The 27,438-nt window shown below is 33.3% G+C and overlaps 6 protein-coding genes across 6 annotated transcripts in view; 3 read left to right on the top strand and 3 right to left on the bottom strand.

The window, feature by feature from the left end:
* Window positions 1-578: 578 nt before the first annotated feature.
* HELRODRAFT_180221 (hypothetical protein) lies at window positions 579-2,809 on the top strand (the record flags this gene model as incomplete). Its single annotated transcript, XM_009029551.1, has 6 exons — window positions 579-1,034; window positions 1,198-1,350; window positions 1,522-1,610; window positions 1,882-2,103; window positions 2,223-2,390; window positions 2,710-2,809. The coding sequence occupies 6 exons, from the start codon at window positions 579-581 to the stop codon at window positions 2,807-2,809; spliced, it is 1,188 nt and encodes a 395-aa protein (XP_009027799.1).
* Window positions 2,810-3,073: 264 nt separating this feature from the next.
* Window positions 3,074-10,102, bottom strand: HELRODRAFT_193825 (hypothetical protein; the record flags this gene model as incomplete). The annotated part of the gene is made up of 18 exons (XM_009029552.1): window positions 3,074-3,388; window positions 3,472-4,608; window positions 4,705-4,849; window positions 4,938-5,174; window positions 5,345-5,447; window positions 5,567-5,884; window positions 6,165-6,260; window positions 6,661-6,765; window positions 6,867-7,009; window positions 7,209-7,314; window positions 7,381-7,483; window positions 7,555-7,699; window positions 7,853-7,942; window positions 8,041-8,101; window positions 8,305-8,448; window positions 8,633-8,823; window positions 9,017-9,433; window positions 9,649-10,102. The coding sequence occupies 17 exons, from the start codon at window positions 10,100-10,102 to the stop codon at window positions 4,149-4,151; spliced, it is 3,318 nt and encodes a 1,105-aa protein (XP_009027800.1). The 3' UTR covers window positions 3,074-3,388; window positions 3,472-4,148.
* A 542-nt stretch (window positions 10,103-10,644) lies between these two features.
* On the top strand, window positions 10,645-12,484 carry HELRODRAFT_180223 (hypothetical protein; the record flags this gene model as incomplete). The annotated part of the gene is made up of 7 exons (XM_009029553.1): window positions 10,645-10,797; window positions 11,229-11,405; window positions 11,498-11,611; window positions 11,697-11,808; window positions 11,879-11,984; window positions 12,067-12,162; window positions 12,340-12,484. The coding sequence occupies 7 exons, from the start codon at window positions 10,645-10,647 to the stop codon at window positions 12,482-12,484; spliced, it is 903 nt and encodes a 300-aa protein (XP_009027801.1).
* A 74-nt stretch (window positions 12,485-12,558) lies between these two features.
* On the bottom strand, window positions 12,559-15,771 carry HELRODRAFT_103014 (hypothetical protein). The gene is made up of 12 exons (XM_009029554.1): window positions 15,652-15,771; window positions 15,537-15,590; window positions 15,164-15,325; window positions 14,848-15,010; window positions 14,655-14,776; window positions 14,421-14,581; window positions 14,277-14,360; window positions 14,134-14,200; window positions 13,977-14,055; window positions 13,518-13,765; window positions 13,279-13,438; window positions 12,559-13,126 (listed from the first exon to the last, which is right to left on the bottom strand). Exons 1-12 carry the CDS (start codon window positions 15,662-15,664, stop codon window positions 12,946-12,948), a joined length of 1,494 nt encoding a protein of 497 aa, XP_009027802.1. The 5' UTR covers window positions 15,665-15,771; the 3' UTR covers window positions 12,559-12,945.
* Window positions 15,772-16,923: 1,152 nt separating this feature from the next.
* On the bottom strand, window positions 16,924-20,003 carry HELRODRAFT_180225 (hypothetical protein; the record flags this gene model as incomplete). The annotated part of the gene is made up of 9 exons (XM_009029555.1): window positions 16,924-17,107; window positions 17,383-17,542; window positions 17,731-17,834; window positions 18,224-18,527; window positions 18,617-18,738; window positions 18,858-19,020; window positions 19,166-19,327; window positions 19,458-19,511; window positions 19,991-20,003. 9 exons carry the CDS (start codon window positions 20,001-20,003, stop codon window positions 16,924-16,926), a joined length of 1,266 nt encoding a protein of 421 aa, XP_009027803.1.
* A 3,776-nt stretch (window positions 20,004-23,779) lies between these two features.
* The window catches only part of HELRODRAFT_87727 (hypothetical protein), a gene marked incomplete at both ends in the record, with an annotated part of 24,294 nt that continues 20,635 nt past the window's right edge, over window positions 23,780-27,438 (top strand). The window contains 2 exons of the mRNA XM_009029516.1: window positions 23,780-24,101; window positions 24,491-24,693. Of these exons, the coding sequence (XP_009027764.1) occupies window positions 23,780-24,101; window positions 24,491-24,693 (525 nt within the window). The remainder of the gene's footprint in view (window positions 24,102-24,490; window positions 24,694-27,438) is intronic.

Consider the following 27,438-nt stretch of genomic DNA (forward strand, 5'->3'; position numbering starts at 1 on the left):
AACATATAGTTATATTACATATATGTATATATATATATATATATATATATATATATATATATATAATATATACATATATTTGTGCGTGCGTGTGATATATTAAAATTAAACTAACCATTTAAAATCATTTTTATATAAAATCATAAAAGTGTAACAACTGGAAAACACAAACTCGTACACAGTAGTACAGACACACACACACACACAAACACACACACACAAACACATACAAACACACAAAAACCCCCACACCTACTAAACTAAACTGAACTTCAAAGCAACTTGATGACGCAAACCTTATATTTATACATCACTTCAATTCGGTAAATAAACAAATATAAATAAATTGAATCAATTATCAATTGACATTTAATCATTTTACTTGACGTTTGAATTAGATGTTTATTTCATGCCTTAATGTTTTGATGGATAAATCATAATAATTTTTATCTAATCAATTTAAAATATTGGCAAACGCTAGGTACCTAAATGAAGGACGTTGATATTTCAAATTAAAGCTTGTTAAAAACTTATATTTTGTCAGAATTGGTATTTGAATTCGGCAAGAAATCATCGTAATGCTTCAACCCCTCATACCCCTTCCGATCAGCGACCAGACCACAGCCAACAACTGCAGCAACGACATCTTCAACGAATGTTGCGACAACGGCAACAAGATCGTTAACATCAACGACGATGAAGCAATCAACAACAACGACAACATCATCAACGACTTAATCGTCGACAACAATAGCAGCATAATACGTTGCAGTTCACTAGCGCAGTACATCTGCGGAAACAACAGCAGCAACAACAACACAAACCATCCAGTGACCACCAGAATGAAGCAGACGACCAACCTCAACAACAGCCACCTGGTAGAATGCTGCAGAGTCACTGAGGAAGCCATGGCTGACGATGACTCCTGCGCCGCCGATGAACTCTCCATGAAGTTGTGGGAATACTCCTATCAGATGCTCATCCAACAGAAGCACTGCGATGTCGTCATTGTGACGCAGAAGGGAACCATCAAGGTAGACCACATGCGTGAACCTCTAAGTCAGAAAAATGAACAGACATTCAACTAAACAAATAAACGATCAAAAATACAAAATGTAAAACATACAAACATACAAACTAGAAGCAAAGACACACACGCAAAGACACACACCCACACCCACCATCGTACGACAACAGGCACATCGTTGCATTCTCGCATTCCACAGCCAGTACCTCTGCAAGGTCTTCTACCAGCTTGGAGCCGATAAGAAGGTCGTCATCAGATTGGATTGCATTCCTATAGACACTGTCAGACAGATGCTCTGCTTCTTTTATTCTGGGGAGATTAAGGTGGAGATTGTGGTTATTATGGCGATGTTGATGATGGTGGTAACGATGACAATTACAATGCCATTATAACAAAGACGTATTGGCATCTTTATTAAAATCGCCACAAGTAAAACGACGATAATGATAAGAACAATGAAAGATTTCACATCGTAATCACTCTTCCACTTTTAGGTGAACAAATTCAACTTGGTGGACCTTCTGAACGTTTCTGAGCAGTATTGCTTCCCGAACCTTCAACAGGCCTGTTTGGACTTTTTCAAGTCTGCGCATTATTTTTAATTTTAAAAAAAATGGATTAAAACTTAATGGAAAACTTCAAATATACCAACTTATTTTGGCTCAAAAAGCTCAACATAAATTTGACGGCAAAATTAAACCACTTTTACGATTTTATTATATCGAACATTTCAATACAATTCGTTCAAATCAGCTTGAATTATTCAACTAAAACAATAGCAAAACAATTGTTTAACATAAGTTAATAAAATCTGAACTAATTAAACTAACCCGACCCAATAACTGGCCAATCAGAGACGTGACCCCGGAGAATGCCATCTTTCTACTTTCGCTGACGAACTCGATGGGATTGGAGACGATGCAACAGAACATCATGTGCTTCATCGTTCAGTCGTTCAATCAGGTCAGTCAGACTCCTGACTTTGTGTACCTTCCGTTTCCTCTTTTGAGATGCGTCCTGATGGATGATGATCTGCAGGTCTGCAATGAGCTGGAAGTCTTCTATGCTGTCGTTAGGTGGGTTGGTCTAGCTAGATGTTGATGTTGTTATTGTTGCTGTTTTGTTGATGTCCTCAAAGAAAGAAAGAAAGAAAGAAAAAAAAAAAAGAAGAATAAATAAAATCCCTTCATCTTAGATGGGTAGAGCACAAAAAGGAATGCCGTGTAGAGCATGTAGCAGATCTGTTGAACGGTCCAGTTAGGTTGGAGTTGATGTCAGTGGAGGAACTGAATGATGAGGTGGAGAGCCAGGATTGGATGTTTTGCAACCAGGAAGCTAAGGATGTACTCAGCGAGGCCTACAGGTTTGTATGCGTATGTGCACAAAATTATGTGTACATTTAATTTATATTTATTGATGTGTGCATGATTAATTGCCATGTGTGTATCGTGGGTTAAATGTGCATCAGCGTAGTTTTGTACATCGCGCTTCATACAAACATCCCTTTTCAAACTACCACAACATAAATTGTTAACAATTTACACTTTTTGATTGACTATCTACAACTAACAAAACGGTACATCACAACAACGAGACAACGTATCAACACCACAAACACAAATCCAACTAACTAACCGACAACGAGAAACACAATGAATAAAAAACGACGATAACGACCGCAGAAAAAAGTTGTTGATGACATCAGGCCTATGTCCCGCGGCGGCCCTGAGACCAAGGAACTACTCCAACTACTACGCCACCAACAGCCAATTCTGTTGCTAATATGCATCAGCGTTTTATTATTGATTTAAAACGATACGATTCAACACAATTCCTAAAATTAACTTTGTAATTATATATATACAGAAATATACTACACGTGTGTGTGTGTGACTCATGTGAATAAATTTATTTTAATAGTCTTCTTTATTCGATTTTGTCACAAGACTATTTCCACCGTAAACACAACGATTTAGCTAAAATTTGTTACTAGGTCCATTAACCGTAATAATAAATTTTACTTACGACATAATATCAGTACAGACATTTACCGAATCTAGTTTTTTATTATAACTAAATAACAATTATAACGATAATAATAACAACTAAGAATAATAACCACCATCAACAATAAATAATGACACAATAGAATTAATTGATAATCTTCAGTGAAGTTGAGTTAACGAGAAACGCAAGTCACGTACGACCTGTCAATACAAATTTAAAAGAGGATTTGGCCTATCAGCTTCTTACATTTATTGAACTATATGGATGAAATCGAAGATAAAAAAAACATTTATAGTGATTCGAAGTAGTTTAATAATTATAATATAAGATCCTTTCAGTGAACTCAAATAAATAGACCAAACTTAATAATTGAATGATTAAATAAATAAAAGAGCAAACAAACAAATAAATACATACATACATATGTACTAATAAACATATATTTAACGAAAAACAAACTAATAAATAATTAAGCAAAACAAAAAAAACCGAAAAATCATCTATCTAAACATGGAGAAACTGAATACAAGCAGAGGGTATTAGATGCTTATTTCCTTAATCCGAGTCCAACTTTTTTCCACCAGTTTATTAAGAGTTGTCTTGTAATGATACGGTTGAAGAAAAATTTGGTAGTTGTTGGTAAAAACCAATGGGAATCTTTCTTCCTGGACAGATCACCAATTTAACCCTTAAGCCTCTCAAAGATTGCCGAAAAATCAACTTTCAAATGTTTGCATTGGCAGTTGTTATTGCTACAAATAACTGAGAGACATTAATGACATCAATAACGACCTAAGTATAACAAATAGCAACAATGACATTAATAATGATAACAAAAATGAATGCATTTGGAAAATCGAATAATATGTAGAAGTTGCTGCTTAGCTAAGCAAAAGTAAGTTGAAATGAATGAAAAGCACGATAATCATTCATGGTACCTACCGCAAAGAAAATTATACGAAATGATTAAGATAAAACGTTAAACCAATCAGCGATCTCAACGCTTGAAATATAAATGAGACAACACCGACATCTGATATATGTTGATGTAATTAAGAATTAATGACCAAAATGATATTTAATTACAATATTAAAAGTTAACGACGACGCATATTTACAATTTAACAAATCCACTTCGAGGAGGCGGTCCCGTGATTTGATTGGCCGGTCTGACGGGCATGGGCGATCCCTGCAAACCAAAACCACCAATAAGAGCAGATGGATAGGCAGGCGGTCTCAATGGTTCGCCAATAGGATTAGTGAGTGCATAATTGGCTTGTTGATTAAAATAACTATCTTGTTCATGATTGGATGGCGGCATCTGACCAGTAGGAGAAGCATAAGAAGAAGGCATGTTGTACGGTTGAATGATAGTTGAAGGAGCCAACGGAGCGTTAGTGGGAGGAGCCGGATAACGAGGAATAAATGCCGGTTGAACAAAACCAGTTTTCGGAGGAGGAACCACAGCGAATCCGGGCTGTGATGGAAGGATGGGCATTCCAGGTTTGTGCGGCACCAGTCCCATTTCCAGGTAGATCTCCTTCAACATCAGCAGAGCTGTGTCCTCAGATTGCCTGCGATATTACACAATTTCCATATTTAAAAAAAAATTTTAACGATGTAGTGCTTTAGAGATAAAAACAGAAAATAAGTGATTGACAAGAACTGACCAATAGCATGACGAACTAGCGAGAGCAAAGAGGTAATCATTAAATATCTCGATGGGCTTCTCCTGAAGTACAAAATCAATTCGACGACCCTGGTTCAATGCTCCTATGGGCAAGTCCATTTCATCTGCTACACTGGACGTTACAACTGTGTCATATCAAATTGAAAATATATCTAAAACCTTTACATTTAATTATAATTATTAAATATACTATGAGTCTCACGCAACACTAACCTGAGCCAGCATCATCGGCCTGTTGCTGAATCTCAGTCAGAACATTTCTAACTTCACTGTCGACGTCCTCATCATTGATTTTTAATTCTGCTGGCGATGAGATGGCCGGCGTCGAAACACCAGCGCCACCTCTGTACGTGGCTGCCAAGTTGTTGATCGTTCGCCAGGTCGATCGAAATGATTCTACGATTCTTTGCTTTATGTCAAAACCAATGCGGGCTAGACTCTCTTTCAATTCTGATGGAAAAAAAGAACTAAATAATAATTTACAACTTAACAAGTTACCATAAAAAATTTATTTTATATTTCAATTATTTGACATCATTTTCTAGAAACTCATTTCATTTGAATTCAAAATCAAATATTATACACTAAGTAACAATATTGCTACAATTCAATGTCCCAACCTAGGTGTAGCCTCTTCCTGCCCTTGTGGTGGGGGATAAGGACGGCCTTGCTGGGTACCTGCGGTAGAACCAATGGCTCCATGCGGTAGGCAAGCGGGTCGTACTGCGGATTCAGTCAGCATCAGAAAAGTTACCATAAAAATTTGAAATAAAGTATGATGATACCGGAAAATGGTTATGATTCTAGTAATGAATATTTTGACAACATAATAAAAATCTGACCGGATGGAAGATGTTGTAGTACCCTGGACATGTGGGCAGTTTGTATTCATCACCCAGACTGTGCACTCCCCTCAGGGCCAGCAAGAGGGCCACAGGAGAGCCAAAGGCAAAGAAATTTGAAAGTTTGAAATTTAATAGTGGGTAGTTGAGTTGCTGGATGTCTATTCCTTTGTAGTTTTGGTCGTTTAGTTTGTCAGTTGTAAATTGAAATTGCGTTGATGTCGCAGTTGTTGTTGTTGTTGATTGTGTGAATAGATCTAGTTGTTGCATTTGTTGTTGTTGTCGTCGATTTTCTTTTACTTCAGATTTTTCCAGAAACTAACAAAAAAAAAATTGAAAATAAAAAATGATAAGAGCTTTGTTAGCAAATGAATGCATTACCAGACGTTATATAAACCTAACAACTGAACGTCACAACATGTGACTACAAATCATTCAAACTTTGTTTAAGATCCCCTAAAAAAAAATAATTACCAAAAGGTTTAATTTACCTCACAAGTTATAAACGCTTAAACATTGGTAAATAAACAAAGAAAATAAAAACAATTGCCAGATAAACCTACGTTCACCGTAGTCAACAAATGAAAAATATTCCCACCTCTTTATCCTTCTGCTCCTTTATGAATTCCTGAATTTTCTTCCTGGGACCTAGGGGAAGACCAATCTCCTTAATATCTGAATCAGTAAGAAGGAGCTGTTGGATTGAATTGAATTAAATTAACTTCAAATAAATCAAATTAAAATTTGATGTAATTCTGATGTTTGAACAAAATGAACAAAAAATGTCACAGAGTATGAATGAAATGAAACAAAATGAAGCAAATACAACAACTAAATATCTTTTAAAAATATAATACAAATTCACATAAACATGTATGTACATATACAAATTCATATACTTATACAAATACATAGGGTTGAACATGATGCCAAACCAGAAAAAAATGCGCTTATTACAAATAAAATGAACATAGAAATGTAAATAATCTGGATACATACATGTATACAAACAAATCATACAAACACAGATTAGAGAGAGTATACAAAACAATATACAAAATTGTATACAAAAATTTATACAAACGAATACAAACGAGAGATGAGACATCAATCTTTTCTCTCATGAAAACATCTTCATAATCCTTCAAATTTAATTTGCCCATCACTTCTTCCAAGGTCATAAAACTTGGTGGTTTAACCTTGATGAATAAATTAATAAATTAAGATAACGATTTTTAAGATAAAAATAAAACCAAAATAAAAATAATTATAAATAATAATTTACTCATAGAGCCCTAACCTTTCCATCTATATTATTGACAACAGGATTTGCATTATGCTGATTGGTTGAAACTAGGTGAGAAACTATTGGCTGGTTATTTACAGCACTATCAATGTTTCCTTCACCCTGATTGGACAACAGATCATACACAATAAGACTGCCTGAGAGATAATATAAAAGTTATTTTTGTCTAATATTTGAAATAAGAAGTAAAATGGAAAACTAAAAGGTTTCAAACTTAACACCTAAACATGGAAAAAGTGTTAAAAATGGACAGAATTCTAAACAATCCCATAAACAAATGAATAGATAAAAACAAATAAGCATCATGAATTCGAAATTTAAGACAACTAAACTAACCGATTCCATGCCCAATTATAGACACACCACCCTTGAACTGAGGGTGACGTGATTTAAAGAGGTCGAAGGTCAAGTTCAATTTGTCAGTCAACTCGGTGGCAGTTTTCTGTTGGAAGGTTGAAAGTGTAAACAGTAAAATAATAAAAAGTTTATGAATGAAGAGAAGTAGTACTTGAGCATGTGATGGACTAGTAAAGAAGAGGATGTCGAGTAGCGTTTCATTTGTGAATGTTCTCAGCTTATTGATTCTCGGCAGTGTTATGCTTCTTAATTTGCTGTTGTTAATGTGGAAAAATAAAAATAAATTTTGCTCTATAAGTGTTTCAAAAAAACAAAATTATCCAACTTGTCGACGTTAGTGACGTCATTACGATACTGATCATGTGACCAGGTGATAGGGATGAATTCTACTCGACCGACGACTCCTTCATTTATAGGCTTTTCAAAGTGGCCAGTAAGCATCTGGTCAGCAATTTGTCGAAAATCATCAGCTGTAAAGGGGATAAATAAATGATGGAAAGAACGAGTAAACAAATGAATGAATGAATGATGAAATGAACGAATTATGGCTAAATGAGTGATTGAATTAACGAATGATTGAATGAAAAAGTTGAAAAATTTAAATTGAAAAACTTTAAGCTTACCATATTCAGTAACCTTCCTGTTATTGACACCAAACATAGGTTTGAAACCTTGGACAATGAATACTAAATGATCAACATTTGCTCTTTCATCTTCAATGAGGAAATATAAAACATTGAGCTAATTTCAAATCACATGATGAAAGCACTGTATATGTATATATAATAAATAATTTGAATTTTTAAAGTACCTTTAGGTATATTATCAAACTCTGAGATACCCCTTCTTACTACTCTAGGTCTAACATCATTCTGTTTTGAAATATTTTTCTATGAATTTATTTAAAAATTAGAATAATCAAGATTAAAATCAAAACTAGAACTTAAAAATTGAAACCTTTCAAAAAACTAAAAAAAAAACAACCATAAAAACTGAAATTAATTAATTTTACTAATCACAACTAAATGAACTGATTCCTCAAAAAAAGACAAAAAACCCCAACAAAACGACTAACAACCACGTTCCCCCAGGCATCAGGCTGTGATGACGATGGATAGTGGACAATGGTGGTTGGCGTGTGGATGATGATCGTTTCGCCGTTAGGGTATGCAAGTCTTTTGTGGAAGTCACACGTTAGAATTGTTTGTCTGTAGCTCTCCTGGTTTAGAGTTTTTAAAAAGATCTTAAAACTCACTTTTGAAAAAAAGGTCATAATGAATTCATATATATTTCACTGCAGCTGACAAATGGAAATTATATTAAGAAAAGTAACCAAAATTTTGGCATCATAAAAAATTGTTAAATTTAAGGAAATCAATAACACAACAAACAGCTATAACAACCTCAATGCCAGCTGAGAACATTTCATCATAAGGAACAAACTCATTTTCGCTGGCCGACCTATAAAACCACAAACACCTCATAACTTTGCCCATTTCTTCTTCCGTCCAGAACACAGGTAGCATCATTTTCATTGACATGTCAACATCATATCGGCCGCCCTTTACTGGCACCATCTGGTTGTCTGACAAGCCTTTAATAGATTACATTAATTAGGCTGAAAAAAGAGAATTAATATTTTTTTTCTACCAACAACTTGAAGGTTAATTAATTCTAAGTATCCTAATCACAAAATTGAAAACTTAATTAAAAAGGCTATATATATATAATAAACAGATGATAACTACAATGATTAAAACTGTAAAAAAATGGAAAATCCCACAAACCACTTTCAAAAGCTTCTTCAAGTCTTTTGGAATCAGCAAAAGAAAATGGCATCCAAATAATTTTATCTTCAATCTTTTTACTGAAGAACCAGTGGTATTCAGGAGGAACATAACTTACTCCTGGGTTAATACTTACTCCCTGATCAATTTGGTTGAATCCACCTAGTGCAACTTGATTAGGAGCTGGATATGCAGATGGTAATTGTTGTTGTGGAGGTGCATAAAATGTTTGGTTGGTTGGGGTAGGTCGGTTTTGAGGAAGATTATTATAAATTGATGGTGGTGGCTGTTGTTGAGCAGTTGACGGTAAACACTCTGGCGGAACAACGTATTGAAATTTTCCTGTGTGCCGATACTGAGAAGATGAGGATGATGAAGATGATGAGGATGATGGTGGAAGGGGTAGGTGGGCATTGCCTGCAGTACAGTAGTAGTGTACAATTAAAATAACTGCTTATGATCATTAGAAAATAAAATATATTTAACTAACAAACTTATAAAATGCATATTTATAACCATATTATAAATTGCTCTGTTCATAATTAATAATTGATTTAAAAATTAATTATTTATTAAAAATTTGTTATAAAAGTAAAAATTATTTTACTAAAAAACAAAATGGCACTACCAACCAAATTGAGCATTGTAATTTGTAGGTGGTGCTGATGAAAAATTTGAATTATACCCCAATGAAGTAGATGATATGAATTCAGTTTGCTGATTGTTGAACCCGACATCAAATTTGTTGTTGATCTGGTTGACTGCACCGATGGAACGAGTGATATAGTTAGTTACCTGACTAGTAAATGAAGTGGGGCCCTGTTGCTGGGAATTTTGCAATGGTAGCTGTGATGAACTAACTGATATCTGTCCCACAAAACTATCAACATCCCCTTCGTCTGCCAACAGCAAGTCAGAATTAGTTGGAGACGGAGGCGACCGAACGGGGATCAATGTCGGAATGTTGTTGTTCCCCAGGTTTGTGTTCATGTTGGACAGCAAGCTAAAATTCATTTCTTCTGGAGACACCATCAACAAAGCAGACGGTTGAGCAGATGGACCAAATTCCGTTTTCCGTTGAGCCATTTTAAAAAAGTTTACTATTCGTATGTCATGTGAGTATGTAAACAACTTTATTTTAGTCAGAAGTTAGGAGAGGCAAAATAAAAAATTTAATATTTTGTTATGGAAGTTAACTTTTCAATTAAACACGTCAATAAGGAAGTGGCAATTAATTGGTTTTTTTTTGTCTACTGATACTTCATTGTCTTTGCATTTTTAGTTTTATATAATCTTCAAAAGCGTGTAACAATTTTAGCATATAATTTATATGTGCATTTAACAATGTTATTCACTGTAGAATACATGTTTTGGTCGATTGATTGAATCATATTTAATTCATTTTTTCCAAAACAATACTTTACCATAGAGACCGTAGTTATAACATTTTGAAACAAAGTTTAATTTTATTTGCATTGCTTGTTTCCAATGAGTTTTATACTTATCGCTCTTCAACCGCTGCAGTTTTTTCCTCATCGTCTAATATTAAAACGATTCATTAACTAATATAATAAAAAATTATTTTCAAAATTTTTAATAAAATATTTCAACAATTTAAATTTAAAAACATGAAATCATGGCGATCCATTGCTATTAAAATTAACAACACAAGTGTATTAAACTGCGTCAGTGTGCTGTGCGAGTTCTTTAAAAATTCCAACATAGGAGAGCCCCTGGAGTCTGCTAGATACATTGTGGCCCATGCTCTCAATAAGAAAACTGTAAGATCTGATGTTTTTAATGTGTTTTTCATTATCTGCATCTACACACGTTTGGCCTTTAATACTACATTGGTTGTATTCTTGATGTCATTTAAATAAAAATTTAGATAAAAATAACTTATTAACATTGCAATCTGTTAATTAAAGTTAAAAGTTGATGTTAAAATGTTATTAATATTAATTTGCAATTAGTAATTAATTTACCAACTGGAAAGACAGAGATAAAAAAGAGGGGCTGGAAGAGTTATGACATGTGAAACTAACTAAACTGAATAGCATCTAATCATGATCATGATAGGATAAGAAAAAGCTAGACTAGTTTTTTTTACTAGCTTATACTAAATGTTTTGTTTTTGTAGTACTAAGCTACAAATTTGGATTTTTAATGTTTAATATTTAAAAACAAAAAAGTTTTAACATCTCCTCAGCAGATTAACAGCTGTCCATCGACTGAGAAATTATCCAGGCCACAGTTGGAACATGTATCAAAGATGGTTGATCTCAGATTGAAGCAAATGCCCATACAGTATATTGTTGGGGGATGGGATTTTTTAGGCGTTGAACTGGATTTGAAACCACCTGTCTTTATTCCTAGACCAGAAACTGAAGTACTTGTTAATGACATTTTATGTAATCTATAGTGTGCTTTTAATTTCTTACCAAAAAATATATATAGTTTTTTCTAAATTTTTTTTGACAGATGCTTATCGAGTTAATTTCTAATAGAGGAATCACTGAAAATTCAAAAAAGTTCTTTGAAGTTGGATGCGGTAGTGGAGCAATATCGTTAGCTTTGCTCAAAAAATTTAAAAATGTTAGTCTCTTGTTTTGTCATTATCGTTGTTTTATTTCTTTTGCAAGTTTAACCTTGAATAACAGAATAATTTTTCTAATGACAGCTTACTTGTACAGCTGTTGATATCAGTCACGAGGCCTGCTCACTGACCAGATTAAATTCACTTAAATTAGGTCTTGAAAGTCGAATAAATGTAATAAATAGATCATTTTCTGGTTAGATTTCATAACAATTCAATGAAACACTCAATTTGAAAATATAATTCATGCATTGAAATGTTTCTAGATTACATTAGAAACCCATCTGCAAATGAAAAATTTGATTTTCTGGTAAGCAATCCTCCTTACATCCCTACCAGCCAGTTATCCAACCTTCAAGATGAAATCAAAAAGTAGTACATTATTTTAAAAATTCATTTCATTTTAATTTTTAATCCTTAAAAATGAACTTTCATATAAATTATTTTTAAAAAGTTATGAAGATGTAAGGGCATTGGATGGGGGCGAAAAAGGGTTCGATGTGATTGAACAGATTCTATCATTGGCTCCCAATATTATTAAAAATGATAGGTCTGTTTTGTTTGGCACCGTAAATAATAATGTTAATATATTTATACTACTACTGCCACTACTACTACTTCCACAACTACTGATGCTACAGCTACTTCTACTACTTCTAAAATTAAGTAGAAAATAATTTTTTTAATTTTGAGAATCTCTGTAGTATTTTATTTTTCATTATTGTAGTTCAGTTTGGCTGGAAGTTGATGAAAGTCATTTTGACATCATAAATGATTACACTACTGATAAGAATAACTTGAAGCTGATTGCGTTTGAGAAGGATTTCTTACAAAAGTATTTCACGTTTTTGGTGGTTACTGGATATATCTAACCGGAATTTTGATAGTTTTTGTTAAAAGTTGTATAAGTTATTAAGGGTTAAATCAATTTTTATTCATTTCAAATAGGTTTTCAACTGATCTTTCACATGTAACATTATTCAATTAAGAACCATTATATCTGATATTAAACAAATAATTACATTCATTTATTCTGTCAAGATGGTGCAATTATTCATAATGTTCTAGAAATTCACAATTCTAAAAAATTAAAAATGATGACGATTTATTTATTTATAAGATGTTTAAATATTTCTCAGGTACAGGTTTTGCCAAATCAAATCTATGCACAGCTGTTAAAGGTTAAAAAATTTTTTCAAAACTCTTGATGTTAAACCATATAATTTAAACAATGGCAGCTGATAAATTATCAAATAAAATTACATTTACAGATGTAGATAGGCTATTTTGAGGTCGTGAGTGCAAACAAAAGTTATTTTTACAAGTGCATCCATTAAGATTTCGAATGTTTCGTTTCTTTCAGTAAGCAGGAGAGACCAGCTCCCAGCCAGAAAACTGCAGATATGACGAGGAACGGCAAGAAGCAGTAGACTCCCAGCATGTACCCGAAGACTATGTTGGATATTGCTGATGATATTCGACCTGTTCCACCACAAAATCCGAACGCTGTTGATCTGGTGTGCGATTTGATTCAATTGTAATGTCCAATAAACGTTTCAAAACCTTCAAATAGTGATTGCATCGATTTAATTTATTTATTTCCTATACCGTATTTTTATTAGTGCGAATTTAAAAAAAAATGAAACAGTTGATAAATATTGCCCACCTCAAATTTGTCGGGAAACTTTCGGCGACTGTGACGTCGACGACGCTCCACATGGCCGATGTGACTGCGGCATAGAAGCAGGAAGCAATGAAGATCTGAGTGCTACTGCTCGTGAACCATATTAAGAAAGCGCACAGGCCACTTATTATCATGGAGATGCCTGTCGTGTGTATCGTATGTGTATCGTACGTATCATCAGTTGAGATTTCAATTACAAAAACGGTGTAATGAAAACTTACAGAGCAAAGGTTTTCTGTTGATGTAGTCTATGAAGAGTAATATTATAGAGTAGCCAAACAGTTTTGAGAAGACCACAAAAAATCCTTCGTAATAAATTAGAGTTGGCACTTCGCATATTTTGACAGGGTTTGTTTGGTTCGTTAAATGTTTCCATTCTTGCATTTGATCATGACTTTGACAAATGGATCCATTATTGGCGGCAGATCTTTTGAACAGTTCAGGAAACCACATGAACATTCCATAATACCTGTAAATTTATTTAAAAATTTTACAGTTTCATTTATCAATCCATAATAATAATAATACATAATACCTGTAAATTTATTTAAAAATTTTACAGTTTCATTTATCAATCATTCAATAAATAACACGGCGCATTACGCTGATTTATTGTTGTCAGACTAATTTTTTGTAAATAGTTTGATTAGTATCTATTTTGACCAAGTGAAAGAACAAACCCAAACGATCCAACATTGAAGAGGATTGTAGCCACTATGGACGTTTTAACAATTTCTTTCGAAAATAATCTTTTCCAAACTTCTACGAACTGATGTGTACAAATTTATAGCAATATTAATCTTCATTAATCGAGTTTTAAAAATTGGATAAATTTACTTTGGTGACTGTTGTTAAAAGTTGCTGAACTTTCGAAGTTGTGGCGTTGTTGCTCGTGTTTCCCTCGCTAATTGCTTTCAATTCTCTCTTAAGAAAAAAAATGTTCTGTTTTTTTGGCGTTAAAAACCTCTTTAAAAAATTACCTCAAACTCGCTGATGTCTTTGTTAGGGTTGTTTTGTTTAAATATTCTCAACATCGTCTGTTTCATTTCTTCCATTCTTGAATGCTTAAGATGGTTGCAGATTTTAGTTTGAATAATTCAAAAAAATTACTGTGACCAACTAACTTCCAGAAGAAATTTGGGACTTTCTGGCATAAACATCATGAAACACATGGAAACTAATGTTGGTAGGGAGCATAAAGAAAGGTAAACGTTCCAGCTTTTTAGAACATAATTAATATGAATCTGTATACTCAAATTCACTGGTAGGAGGGCCCAGGCAACGCCTATTTAAATGACATTAAATCGATTTTGTTAATCTTATAGCTATTGAATTTTAAATTATAAAAATTTTCAAACCGGCTGCAATCATTCCACCGTATGCCCAGAAGGATACCATGAATGTTAACAACTTACCGCGGTGCTCGTTCGTCTGAAACTCGCTGTTGTATGTGTAAATGACTGGCACGTTGCCTCCAACTCTGAAAATTGTTTATTCGTTTTTGTTTCTTATTTGGAATCACATTTTTGAAGTGGGAATTAAATTTCTTACCCGAAGCCGCTCAAAAGTCGGAATATAACGAACGAATAGAAATTATTGGATAGACCCGAGGCTAAGTTGAAAAACCCGTTGAACGCTAATGAGAAAATTAAAATTGTTTTTCTACCAGTAACGTCTGCTAGACAACCCCAGAAAATTGCGCCAACAGTCATACCTGTGTGCAAAAATTTTTAGAGAATTTTCTAACCCTTGTCCAGAGAATTTTCAGTTATAAAAATTTCAAATGCATATAAACTTAAGTTATGCTCTTTTTTATATTTAAAGTAGATACTAGAAATATATCCATACAAATTTCAAATAAAATAACCAATGAAGATGGAAGCATTTATCCATCCTTTTTTCTGGTCATCGAGGTCCATATCACAAGTGGCCGGTGGAATAATGTAGGACACGCTCAGGATCTCGATGGCGTCGCTTGCTACCACCACGCCACACAGGAATATCAATTTGTAACTGAACCATCCGTAACCTTTGTTTTGTGTGTTTTATTTTATCGTTTCGCTACAACTGAATTCATTGACGACTTATTTAGTAATTATGGCATTGCCTTTAAGTTTGGTTAAGAGTTTTTACGTCGCTGGGTAAATTATGTAAACTTGTTTACAAATTTTAAGGAATATTTTATTTTATTATTATTTGGTGGTTGATAAATTAGGGTTTAAAATTTTTGGTTTACTTGCCGGCTAAAGAAACAAGTCTTTCCAGGTTGGTCTTGTTATCAGGAATACTTTCGTCTGAAAATAGTAAATTTGAAGCTTAAATTCTAAAATTTAATATACCATATCAAAAACTAACATTCATTTGACATGGCAGACTTGTTCAGTTACTTCAATTTTAGTTATTTCAAATTTGTCTACATTTATTAAGTTGAAACTGATACATCAGTTGAAAAAAATTTAAGATACACAATTTTAATCTGTGTTGTTTTGATTGTTAAAACGTCTACAGATGGTTGATGGTGTATTGTTTGATGAAACATCTGGTAGGTAGACACATAACTAGTGAAATGAATCGATACCTAGGTACTGCTCGCTGGCATATAAAACAACCTATATAATCTTTTGATATAAATTTGTAATGTACCCTGTTGTTGCATAATTTGATCAATCCTGATTCTGAATTATTTTAAATATTTCCCATTTAAAAACTACGTTTCATTATTTAAACGAATAGTAATTTATTCAAGGAGTTCGTTTGATGTTATATTATAATTATATCTTATCCTATCTATCAAATCATATACCCTATCATATCAAATATCTTGTTATATCATATATCATATCATGTTTGTCCTCGATGCAGTTTTCTACAAATGAAAATATACCGTTGATAAGTTGATGTTTTGTCGAAGTACTAAAAAACTTTGAATAAATTTGTTTGTTGATGTTTATAAAAGAAGGGTTTGTGAAAAATATAAATTTAATAAACATAGAAACAAAAGATCACAATTTTTTTTATCGAGAGTTTTCATATTTTTATTTTTTTTAAGGTTAATTTGTTTAACTTTTCCCTTAAACTATATAAGGTCGGCCTGCTAAGCTTATATTGCCGAAATATTATAATTTTAAAATTCTCGACCATTTGAACATTTATGTTTAAATCTATATACATATTTATTTTTATATCTATTCACTTATGTTTGTACATTTTCTATCATAGGGTCTTTAATTTTATTTCATCTTTTCTGATTTTGAATACTTTGTTTACGTTTTTGGATTCGTGAAATAAAAAGATGACTAGATATTGAACATTAAGATGTTTTTCAAACAACCGGTTAATTAACCATGTTAAAAATACAGCACAGAAAATTACACCTGATATAAATGATATAATTTTTAGAAAAAAAAAAGTTAAAATCAATAGAAAATAAAAAAATTGCATATGTAAAATATTTTAGACTTTGCAAGCATGTTCACTTTAGATTTAACGCGATAATTATTAAAAACTAAGTTAATGTCTATCAAGAAAGCATTAGTTATCTATTTAAATAATATTTTAAATAATTAAAAATAAATTATGACCGATTCAAGACATGAAACTCCGTACTTAATTTTATTTGACACGACTTCAGTTAATCTCAACTTTGTTGGTCTCCTTGAAAAAGAAAGCCAGGATGAAGCCTACAAAGTAGAAGAAGCTGATGAGTGCGAACGGAAGGATGCAGTAGACGTTCAATAAGTACCCAAACACTAAGTTTGAAAGCACCGCGACCAGTCGACTTATGCCTAAACACAACCCAAAAGCGGATGATCTTTAAAAATAATTTGTTTAGAAAATATTTTTTAAAAACTTATTTAATTTAAAAAAATCATGCAATGTAACTAGTAACGTATTGAGTCGAATGAACTTTTTCATAACAATTCTTTCGTCAATATTTTTCAAGGGCATGTAAACACACGTGAATCATTGCACCACATACACACAGACTGCATGTGGCAAGCGGGGATCTTTCTGCATTCGAATCTGGTCACTGCAACTTCAGTGCCAGGCACCTTAACCATTACACAATCACGTCGTCATCTAAACCTTAGTTTTGTTGGAAAAGATTCAGCGATGACCACATTGATGACACTCCACTGGGCCGCCGATAGTGCTCCAAAAAGGTAAGACATTATGTACATTTGTAGAGAACTTGTTGAATACCAAAATAGAAATACGCAAATTGATGAGAGTAGAAAATTTATACCTAGAAAATGTGAAAAATTTTTAAACAAGTTTGAAGACAGTTGCTTAGATTTAAATAATATAAACGAAAAACCAAACTTAAAATCGGTTTCCTTCCTACCACATCGATGCAAAAAATGATTATATAGCCAAAAAACGTTGCAAAATTGATGAGAAATGCTTGTCTATAGACAGAAGATGCAACATAACATGAATTATCTTGGTCCGCTGACATTTGATCCCTACATATACTGTCATTGTTCATCTCGAAGCGTTTGAAAAGCTCTGGAAACCACATTATCATTCCGTAAGCACTGGCAATAAAAACATTATAAAGTTATTTAGGTATTCATTACAAAAAGGCGTTATATATCAAAAAGAAACTACGATTACCCATATGATTGAATATTAGTGACAGCTATCGCCATCAAAGTTGATACAATTAAATTTTTAGAGAATAGTTCTTTCCAGAAGGTTAGTATCTATAATTTTAAACAGATTAGTTTAAAGAATATTTTATGATTGTCTTCAAACATGGCTGTCGCTTACAATTGAAATGCTTTTAAACAAGCTGCATGTAGCCGAAACTGTTGAGATCTCAGTTGTTTTATGTAGGCTGTCAATTTTGGACAGTTCTTTCTATGTTGTGAATTATTATTCAAACAATGTAAACCTCACTACAAAAAAATTAGCTAATTTTCACTTTACTTCAAAATCTTCATAGTTAGCTGATGGATTATTTTCTTTGTATATGTCCTTCATAACCACTTTCAATTCATCTAGTTTGGAATACTTCAATTCATTAATTGTGTCAGTTTTTTGTGAAAGAAAATATTTTTTCCCTACTTCGAGTAAATATTTCGGACTTTCAGGCATATGAAAAATCGTGCAGACAGCTATTAACGATGGAATAGAACATAGAGAAAGATAGAGATTCCATGTTTTTAACACGTAATTCGCGCCAAAACTCCATTCAAAATTTATAGGCAAGATAATCCAGGCTAGAGCTAATTATTAAAATATTTCGAAACTAACATCACCAATCCAGTTTTACAAATTCAAATTAAGTTTCCCAGGCAATAAAAACTCAACAAACCGCCACTAATCGAACTGCCAACAGACCAAAATGCTGATACGGCAGTGTAGACCTTCCCTCTGTTCTCGAGTGGTTGAAATTCAGTAAGGTAGGCACCGATAACTGGAATATTTCCTCCAACTCTTTCAGGTTTATTCATAATTATGCATAAATATTTATTCAAAATAACTTTATAAATAATTATTACATTATAATTATAAATAATTAGTTAATGATAATTTAATTTATGTGAAAATTATACCCAAAGCCACTCAGAATTCTGAAAGCACAGAATGGGTAAAAATTAGTACTCAAAGCTGCGGCCAAGTTGAACAAAACGTTACAAATAAGTGATGTGATGAGCATATATTTTCTGCCATAAACGTCAGCCAAGTTACTAAAGACCAAAGAACCCAAGGACATGCCTGCGTTATGTCAGATTTTGTAAAAAGTAATTTAATGTCTATGATTTATATTTTTTTAATTCTTAATTACAAATTGAAAATGTTCCAATTGAAAATTTAACAATTTTACTTTCAAATGATATTCTTAATCTATTAACTTGACTACCTATAAAGATGGAGGCGTTTATCCAGCCCTTCATGCTGTCATTCAGGTCCAGGTCGCAAGTGGCAGCAGGAACAACGTTGGAGACGCCAAAAATTTCAATAGCGTCGCTGCTTGCCACCAAACCAGAGACAAGAATTAACTTGTAGCTAAACAGCCCATAGCCTGATGCGGTTAAAATTATTAAAATTCATAATAATTTTTTTAAATTAATAAATATTATAGATAAATTACTTTTAAATATTAAAAATCATAAAGAAATTTTCAAATTTTCAAATTAATTATTTGTTGTTACCTGTTAGAGATATGATTTTTTCCAATTCACTTCTTTTGTCAATTATACCCTCACCTAAAAATTTTCAAAATTACTCAAAGTAAATTTGTATAAAATGATAATAAAACAAACAAACAAACAAACAAACAAACAAACAAACAAACAAACAAACAAACAAACAAACAAACAAACAAACAAACAAACAAACAAACAAACAAACAAACAAACAAACAAACAGACAAACAGACAAACAGACAAACAGACAAACAGACAAACAGACAAACAGACAAACAGACAAACAGACAAACAGACAAACAGACAAACAGACAAACAGACAAACAGACAAACAGACAAACAGACAAACAGACAAACAGACAAACAGACAAACAGACAAACAGACAAACAGACAAACAGACAAACAGACAAACAGACAAACAGACAAACAGACAAACAGACAAACAGACAAACAGACAAACAGACAAACAGACAAACAGACAAACAGACAAACAGACAAACAGACAAACAAACAAACAAACAAACAAATAAACATATACCTTCTGAAGACATACTTTTAATATAATAATAATTCTCCCAATGTATCTGCTTTATAAAACTTCAAAAATATCATTCATTACTAACAACATATTCTTAATATTAAACCGAACACCAGATCTGTCAGATCAATAATTTCTATTGATGACGATGATGACGACGACGATGATGATGACAATAAGGATGATGATGATGACAATGATGGGGATGATGATGACAATGATGGGGATGATGATGACAATGATGGGGATGATGATGACAATGATGGGGATGATGATGACAATTTGATAACGATGACAATGTGATGATGGTGATGACAATATTATGTAGATAATTGTGATGACGATGATGATGGTGAAGTTGATGATGATGACAATGAAATTGACAATGATGATAATAAAGATAATGATGTGATGAGGAATGGTGATGTTGATGATAACATGATTCATAATAAAACTCGCTACCGTCGACAGCTTGCCGTGATGTTTTTAATTTGGTTAGCAACTTTATATTTCATAAACAAACAAACAAACAAACAAACAAACAAACAAACAAACAAACAAACAAACAAACGAACGAACGAACGAACGAACGAACGAACGAAAAAACAAACAAACAAACAGACAGACAAACAGACAGACAGATAGACAGACAAACAGACAGACAGACAGACAGACAGACAGACAAACAAACAAATTAACCCACAACATACATGTACTAAGTATAAATATAATTTTTGATGTTATAACATTCTGAGTTAATTCGTCGAAAATTTAAAATAATTTCAATTTTATAACTTAAAAAAATACATTTTTAAACGTAGAATTTTTTTCTAACTCATTCCCACTCCACACAACCGATTACACGCCAGAAAGCACTCCACCAGACACGACAAGACATGGATGTTTCTCGCCTATACATTATTCCGCCTCAAAACGAATAGAAAATAAAAAACAAAATGAAGAAAAACAAAGAAAAAATTAAATAAAGAAGAGTTAGAAAAAACAGCATAAAAGAGGAAGATTTATATGTTTGTGAACACCAGTATGGAAAGCCAACGCGCTCTTGAAGCAGGCGTATCATTTAAGAACCGACCAACACACAACCGGTCGATATGGCTTATTCTTGTTCTTCATCGTTTTGTTGTTTGCTGCTGTGGTTGTTGTTGTTGTTGTTGGCGATTTTGTTGTTGTTATGTGCACATCAATAATGTTGTTGTCGCCCAAATTGGAATCAATGTTGTTGTTTTTTTTTCATTCTGCGTTAAATGGTATTAATCTTACGTTGCTAGTAGCCTAATATTTTGGGATATTGTTGATGTTATTTTTCCATGTTTTAGTTGTTGTTTTTGCTGATAGAAAATGTTTTGAGGTTTTTGCTGCTCTATTTAAATTACGGCCATTATGAGTTTAAATAAATATTTGTTGTTTGCGCCTTGCCACCGTGCATTTCAAAGAGATTGATTTTGTTATTGTTAATATTTTTTAGCTGTGGTTTTGTTATTATTTCGTCTTGCATTATTTTTTGGCGTTCTTCCATTTTTTAAAAATTTGTTTTCTTAGGGCCTGCTGAACTTCTTATCACAAGTGATCTGATAAATGTTTCTTGTCCTTTTCACAATCGTGCCTCCGCATGTCAACTCCAAATGATCCTCTTACCCAACGTAGAATCGTTTTTCGTTTGTAGTCAAAAATTTTATTTTTATATGGTATCTATCTTCATTTTCGTTTTTCGATAATTAATAAGTTGAAATTTTAGCCGAAATGGATATGTCAGAGATCTGAAAACCTCCAGATATTCTAGCATAACGCTTTTGAGCGTTAATCGAATCTTTCATGAAATTGTTTTTTTTTTGTTTGAGACTTTGAAATTGTAAACTTAGGTTTCAAAATTTACTTTGTAATACTTTTTTCAACATTTTAAACTATCTGACTGTTTAATTGAATGTTAAATTTTTATCAGCCTCAAAAGAACCTAGACACAATGAAAAAACAACTCTACGGACTGTCTTACATTCAACAAATAATTCAAAAATTGTTGTTTAGTGAAGATACCAAAATACCAAAAAAAAATACCAAACTACATACAGAAATACGTGGTTATAAAGAAATTACAGTAAATGTGTGTGTGTATGTATGTGTGTGTGTGTGTGTGTGTGTGTGTGTGTGTGTGTGTGTGTGTGTGTGTGTGTGGTCTGTGCATCCGCGCCACTTGATTCTTGCATATTCTGTCCGCCCTATACACTCCTAATTCATTCATTGATTTGTTTGGCTGTGACGGTCTTTGATTTTAGATGGATGGATACAAATCATTTTTTAAAATATAATGTTCTTATATTTATGGAAATAAATTTGCTTTATTATAATAACGAGTTTTAATAGAATAATTATTAAATTGAATTTAAAACACGATTAAATGGTTATTTCAGCTTTGAATGAAGAATTGTTGTTAAAAATGTTTTTCATTTGATTGAAGGATTTATAGGATGATGAAATTAGTTAATTTAAATAGTCTGCTGTTGGTATAGTTTAGCCATCTTGCTGAGAATCAATTGTTTCTAGGGTTTCTTTTTATAGCATAATATGAAAAAATTAAACTAAAATTTGATGATTTTGAAATTTAAATAAATAACTTATATATATATATAATTTTTTTTTGATTATTGTAAATAAAATTGAATTAAATAAAAAAATAATTTATTGTATAAAATAAGTAACGGCAATTCTTTTAAATAAAATGAATTTGATCCCTAAAACTTTTTCCACTTCATTGAAAAACTTCGAGTGAGCGATAAATGAGTAGTGGTGAACTTGTTAACTCGTTGCGCTCCCTACACGGACAAACGGAAAATGTTCTACAGCACAGGCAACAGCTCCAACCGATATCCGAAAACCGGCAAGAGTAGCGACTACAAGAAGCGCAGTGACACAAATCGGAAGAGATCAGTTTCGAAATCTAGTGGACCAGCAGCCAGGAAGGAATCAATTTTAAAAAATACAACTGGGAACGTGAAGAGGAAAAGCAGCAATGAGCTCCATCATAACGTCAACGCGGCGACTTCAGGCGGGTTGGCTTCTTTGTTACCTTCTGCCGCTGGTCGCAAGCAGTCTTCCTTCACATCTCACAACGTTCCTTCGCCAAGTACAACTATTAACTATCCTCTACTGTCTCTCTTCAACACTTACGTCACACCGCTGCACAGGCTGTGCTCTGTCAACCTGGACAGCACGCACGAGAGCAGATTCCTCCAGCCGCAACCGTCCCTCCAAGAACAGCAACGCTACCAAAAGATCGAGTACACACCGTTACCTCATTCGCGCCAAACACCTTACGAAACCACCGACGTAACAAATTTTCCCAGCGTAAGCAACGAGTATGATCCGGAAAAAATTTTCGATCAATTGGAAAATAAAAATCAAGCAATACAATCGACCGATCAGAAAAATGAACAGTCGAAATTTTCAAACGCGGACCAGGGTGAGGCATCATGCCAGACACCAACAGCTACACAATGCCAACGTCTTTCATCTTCATCGTCGCTTCAACTACCACTTGCTGATTACGAACGGCACAAAAGATTACATCAAGAACAACAGCAACACGTCAGGTCTCGAGTAAATTCTGATCTTAATTCTGATGACGAATTTTTCACAAGACCGCGATCTAACTGGATGCTGGATTGGCAATCAAACAACACACCGGCTTTGACGGAATTTCTGGAACTCGCTCGGAAGGCCATAACAAACCACATCCGTTTACTCCAGATACATCTACCAACAAACGCCACATCGATGCTCGGCTTAATCACATCTCTCGATCAATCAACAGTTGAATCGAAGCGCTTGATCGTGAATGTCGGGGGCGAAAAACACGAGATACTCTGGAAAACATTGGCTCGGCTGCCGAACACGAGGTTAGGAAAAATTTTAAAATGTAGCAACCACGAAGAGGTGATGACCGTTTGCGACGACTACGACCTCAACACCATGGAGTTTTATTTTGATCGACAGCCAAAAACATTTTCATCCATTCTCAATTATTATCGCACCGGCAAGTTGCATCTACAAGAAGACGCCTGCATTTTATCATTCAGTGAAGACTTAGAATATTGGGGTTAGCTACTACTGCTGCTGTGTTGTTGTTCAAATGTTACAATTGAAATTATGTCACTGAAGCTTTCTAAAACATTCTTAAAAACAACACTTTGATGCCTATTACTCTGAAGTGGTTCGATTTTATATAATTTGCATCGGTACACATTACAGTTTGACCTGTTTTACTTTTAATGATCAGCAAGGTGACGGTTGGCTGATCCCACAATTTTATTTTTGAAAACAAACAAAATTAAAAAAAATAACTGTTTGAAAATAAACTCGATGAAAAAAAACAAAAATTTTAAAATTAGCAGAAACTTTTATTAACATTTTAAGAAAAAAATAAATTCATACAAAATCAACAAAATGCTCACCTTACAAACATAATTGGAACATTCCTCAACACAGGCATCGATGAGCTACACCTGGAGTCATGTTGCCAACATTCCTATCTGCAACGCAAGGAAATGATTTCAGACGAGTTGAGAAAAGAGACAGAGAGCTTCGCAGATTCGAACGAGGAGGAAGTTACACGGACTGGCTGCTACTACGAAACCCAGCGGAAAGTTTGGGATCTTCTAGAAAAACCACAAACATCATTGGCGGCAAGAGTTAGTCGAATGTTTAGTGTAGCATATTTTGCTGTTTTTTATGTATTTCGTCGGTGTTCTCCTGTGTATTGGGTATTTTTGAAGTGTTGTTTGTTGTATATTTCTTTGATAATTTGTGTGTTTTGTCCATTGATAATTTCTATTCGGCACTTTCTATAGAGGTTTTAATCTCGTTAAAGTATGAAATTTAAGTTAATTGTTTCAAATAAGCAGATTTTTCTTTGATGCTATTAATAATACTTTTGATTACCCGTTGTGGAAGGTCTCAACTTGTTAAAAGTATGCCTCGTTCTAACACCTTCAAAACTTTTTCTGGAAATGTTACTAATACTACTACTACTACTGCTGCTGCTGCTACTACTACTACTGCTGCTGCTGCTAATACAACAACTACTAATAATAATAACATAAAAACAAATTTAACGAATACATATTTGTGAACACCACATATAACATTAGTATGCAACATTAGTATTCGCACATGTGATGTTATTGGACATCATCATTATTTCGAAAGTTTGTTGTAATTTAAATGAATCATTATTTAATAGGAAAACGTGAACAGTAAAAAAACCGATCGAACTTGTATGCATATTATGTATACACACACATACATAATGTAAACTCACACATACACACACACACTCACACACACACTCACACACACACACACACGAGTAAACATATATATGTGTTTTTTTTTCTTGTTTTTCCTACTTCTCTATTATCACAGACACATGTCAATATGTTGTTGATTGCTTCCAATGTGCATACGCATTTTTTATAGCTGAAAATTTAATAAACAATTACATTACAAAGCAAAGCCGAAAACACATATTGCTCTGGCAAATTCATGTGGTTAAATAAATAAAAATTATTGTAAACAATCAGAGCGATTCTATCTATGTACCTTATAGTTTGTCATTTCATTTACGTATAACAAATAAAACATTGCGTGCATGTGTGTGTGCACTGTCTGTGTATGTGTGTTTGCGTGTGTGTGTCTGGGTTTGTGTGTGTGTATATATATACGTTTGTTTGCGAATGTGTGTTTATTTGTAATTGTACATAAGTGTACAGTATATACAGCTGTATGTACAGCTGCCACACAATGTACTCTATGTACAGATACACATAAAAAATGCTACACAATGGAGTATAAGGTATAGAGATACCAAACCAAACCATATCCACGTACAAACACGGTACATAAATACCATACCATGCCATGCCATGCCATACCATACCATGCCATACCATGCCATGCCACATACACACGCAGTGAAATAAGCGACAGCATTTTATTACTTATCGATTTTTTTAGAGAAAGTCCTCGATGAATGGCCGGCTATCTCTAGGAACAAGTAGGAACAAGTTGACAGAATGGAAGGCTTGTAAGTAACTTCAACCTTACACAAACTTGAAAATACAGCCGTATACATAAACAAAATACAGCCATCTACTTAAACAAAAAATACAAAAACATACATAGAGACAAACCATCCATGCAAACAAATATAACCACATACATTCATGTACGTTAAAAATACAGATAATAAACAGACAAAAAACGATTTGGACAACAAACAAAAACGCGGTGAGACACACACACGCGCATACACAAACACACACACACATATACAAACACACACATACACAGAAATACAGAGAAATACAAACCATCCCAGATGCGACACAGCCGCGCATAAACATCATCAAGTAAAGTAGACTACAAACATAAGCTGACAAGAAACATGCAACCAACATACACACGCAGACATAACAAATAAAAATATTCGTTCTTGACAATCAAAAAATACAAACATACAAACATAAAAATGTGTATATACAAACATACAAATGTACATACAAACATAAAAATGTGTATATACAAACATACAAATGTACATACAAACATACAAGTGTACATACAAACATAAAGATGTACATACAAACATATAAGCGTGTACAGTAGATACATACAAACATACAGATGTACGTACAAACATACAGGTAGATACAAACAAACACACAATGTATGTATTCGCTACTCATCTGGCGCACAACAAGCCAAGAGGATTCTGCCTCCGTGTAAAGCATGTTTGAGTGTACATTTACATACATTATGTACGCATTGATACCATTTATACCTCCCAATGTGTGTACGTGTATGCGTGTACAAAATGTGCGTACGTGTGTAGTGTATATGTTTTTCATACAAACTCATATACAATATGTGTGTACCTTTTATACCTTCTTATGTACAATAATGTGTATTTATATACAAATGAAACGAAGCATCATCTCTGTAAATTTATTTCTTTTAGTATACAAACATCATCTTTATAAATTTATTTCTTCCCTACTGACGACTCTACAAAAACCTCCACATGAAATATGCAAATGAATGCGTTTTCGCATCTACCACCACATAATTCATTCGAATGCTGTTTCTGTCTGTACGTGGCTGAACTCTGTGTGTGTGTGTGTGTGTGTGTGTGAGCGTGTGTGTGTGTTTATGTGTGTTTATGTGTGTGTGTGTGTGTGTTGTGTGTGCGTGCATGAATTAATAATTAAAAGTTAAAATTTAGGGTTGTTTTTGAAAGCAGTTTGCTCTTTGCGTGTTTGTGTTTTTCATGCTTGCCGTTGTAGTCAGTTTCTTTTGAAGGAAAGCTTTTGTCAAGTGGTTAACTGATGCTAAGAAGTAAAAAATTTAAAAAAATGGTTGAAAATAAATTTTAATTA

Source organism: Helobdella robusta (assembly GCF_000326865.2).
Source record: "Helobdella robusta unplaced genomic scaffold HELROscaffold_60, whole genome shotgun sequence".
Lineage (NCBI taxonomy): Eukaryota > Metazoa > Annelida > Clitellata > Rhynchobdellida > Glossiphoniidae > Helobdella > Helobdella robusta.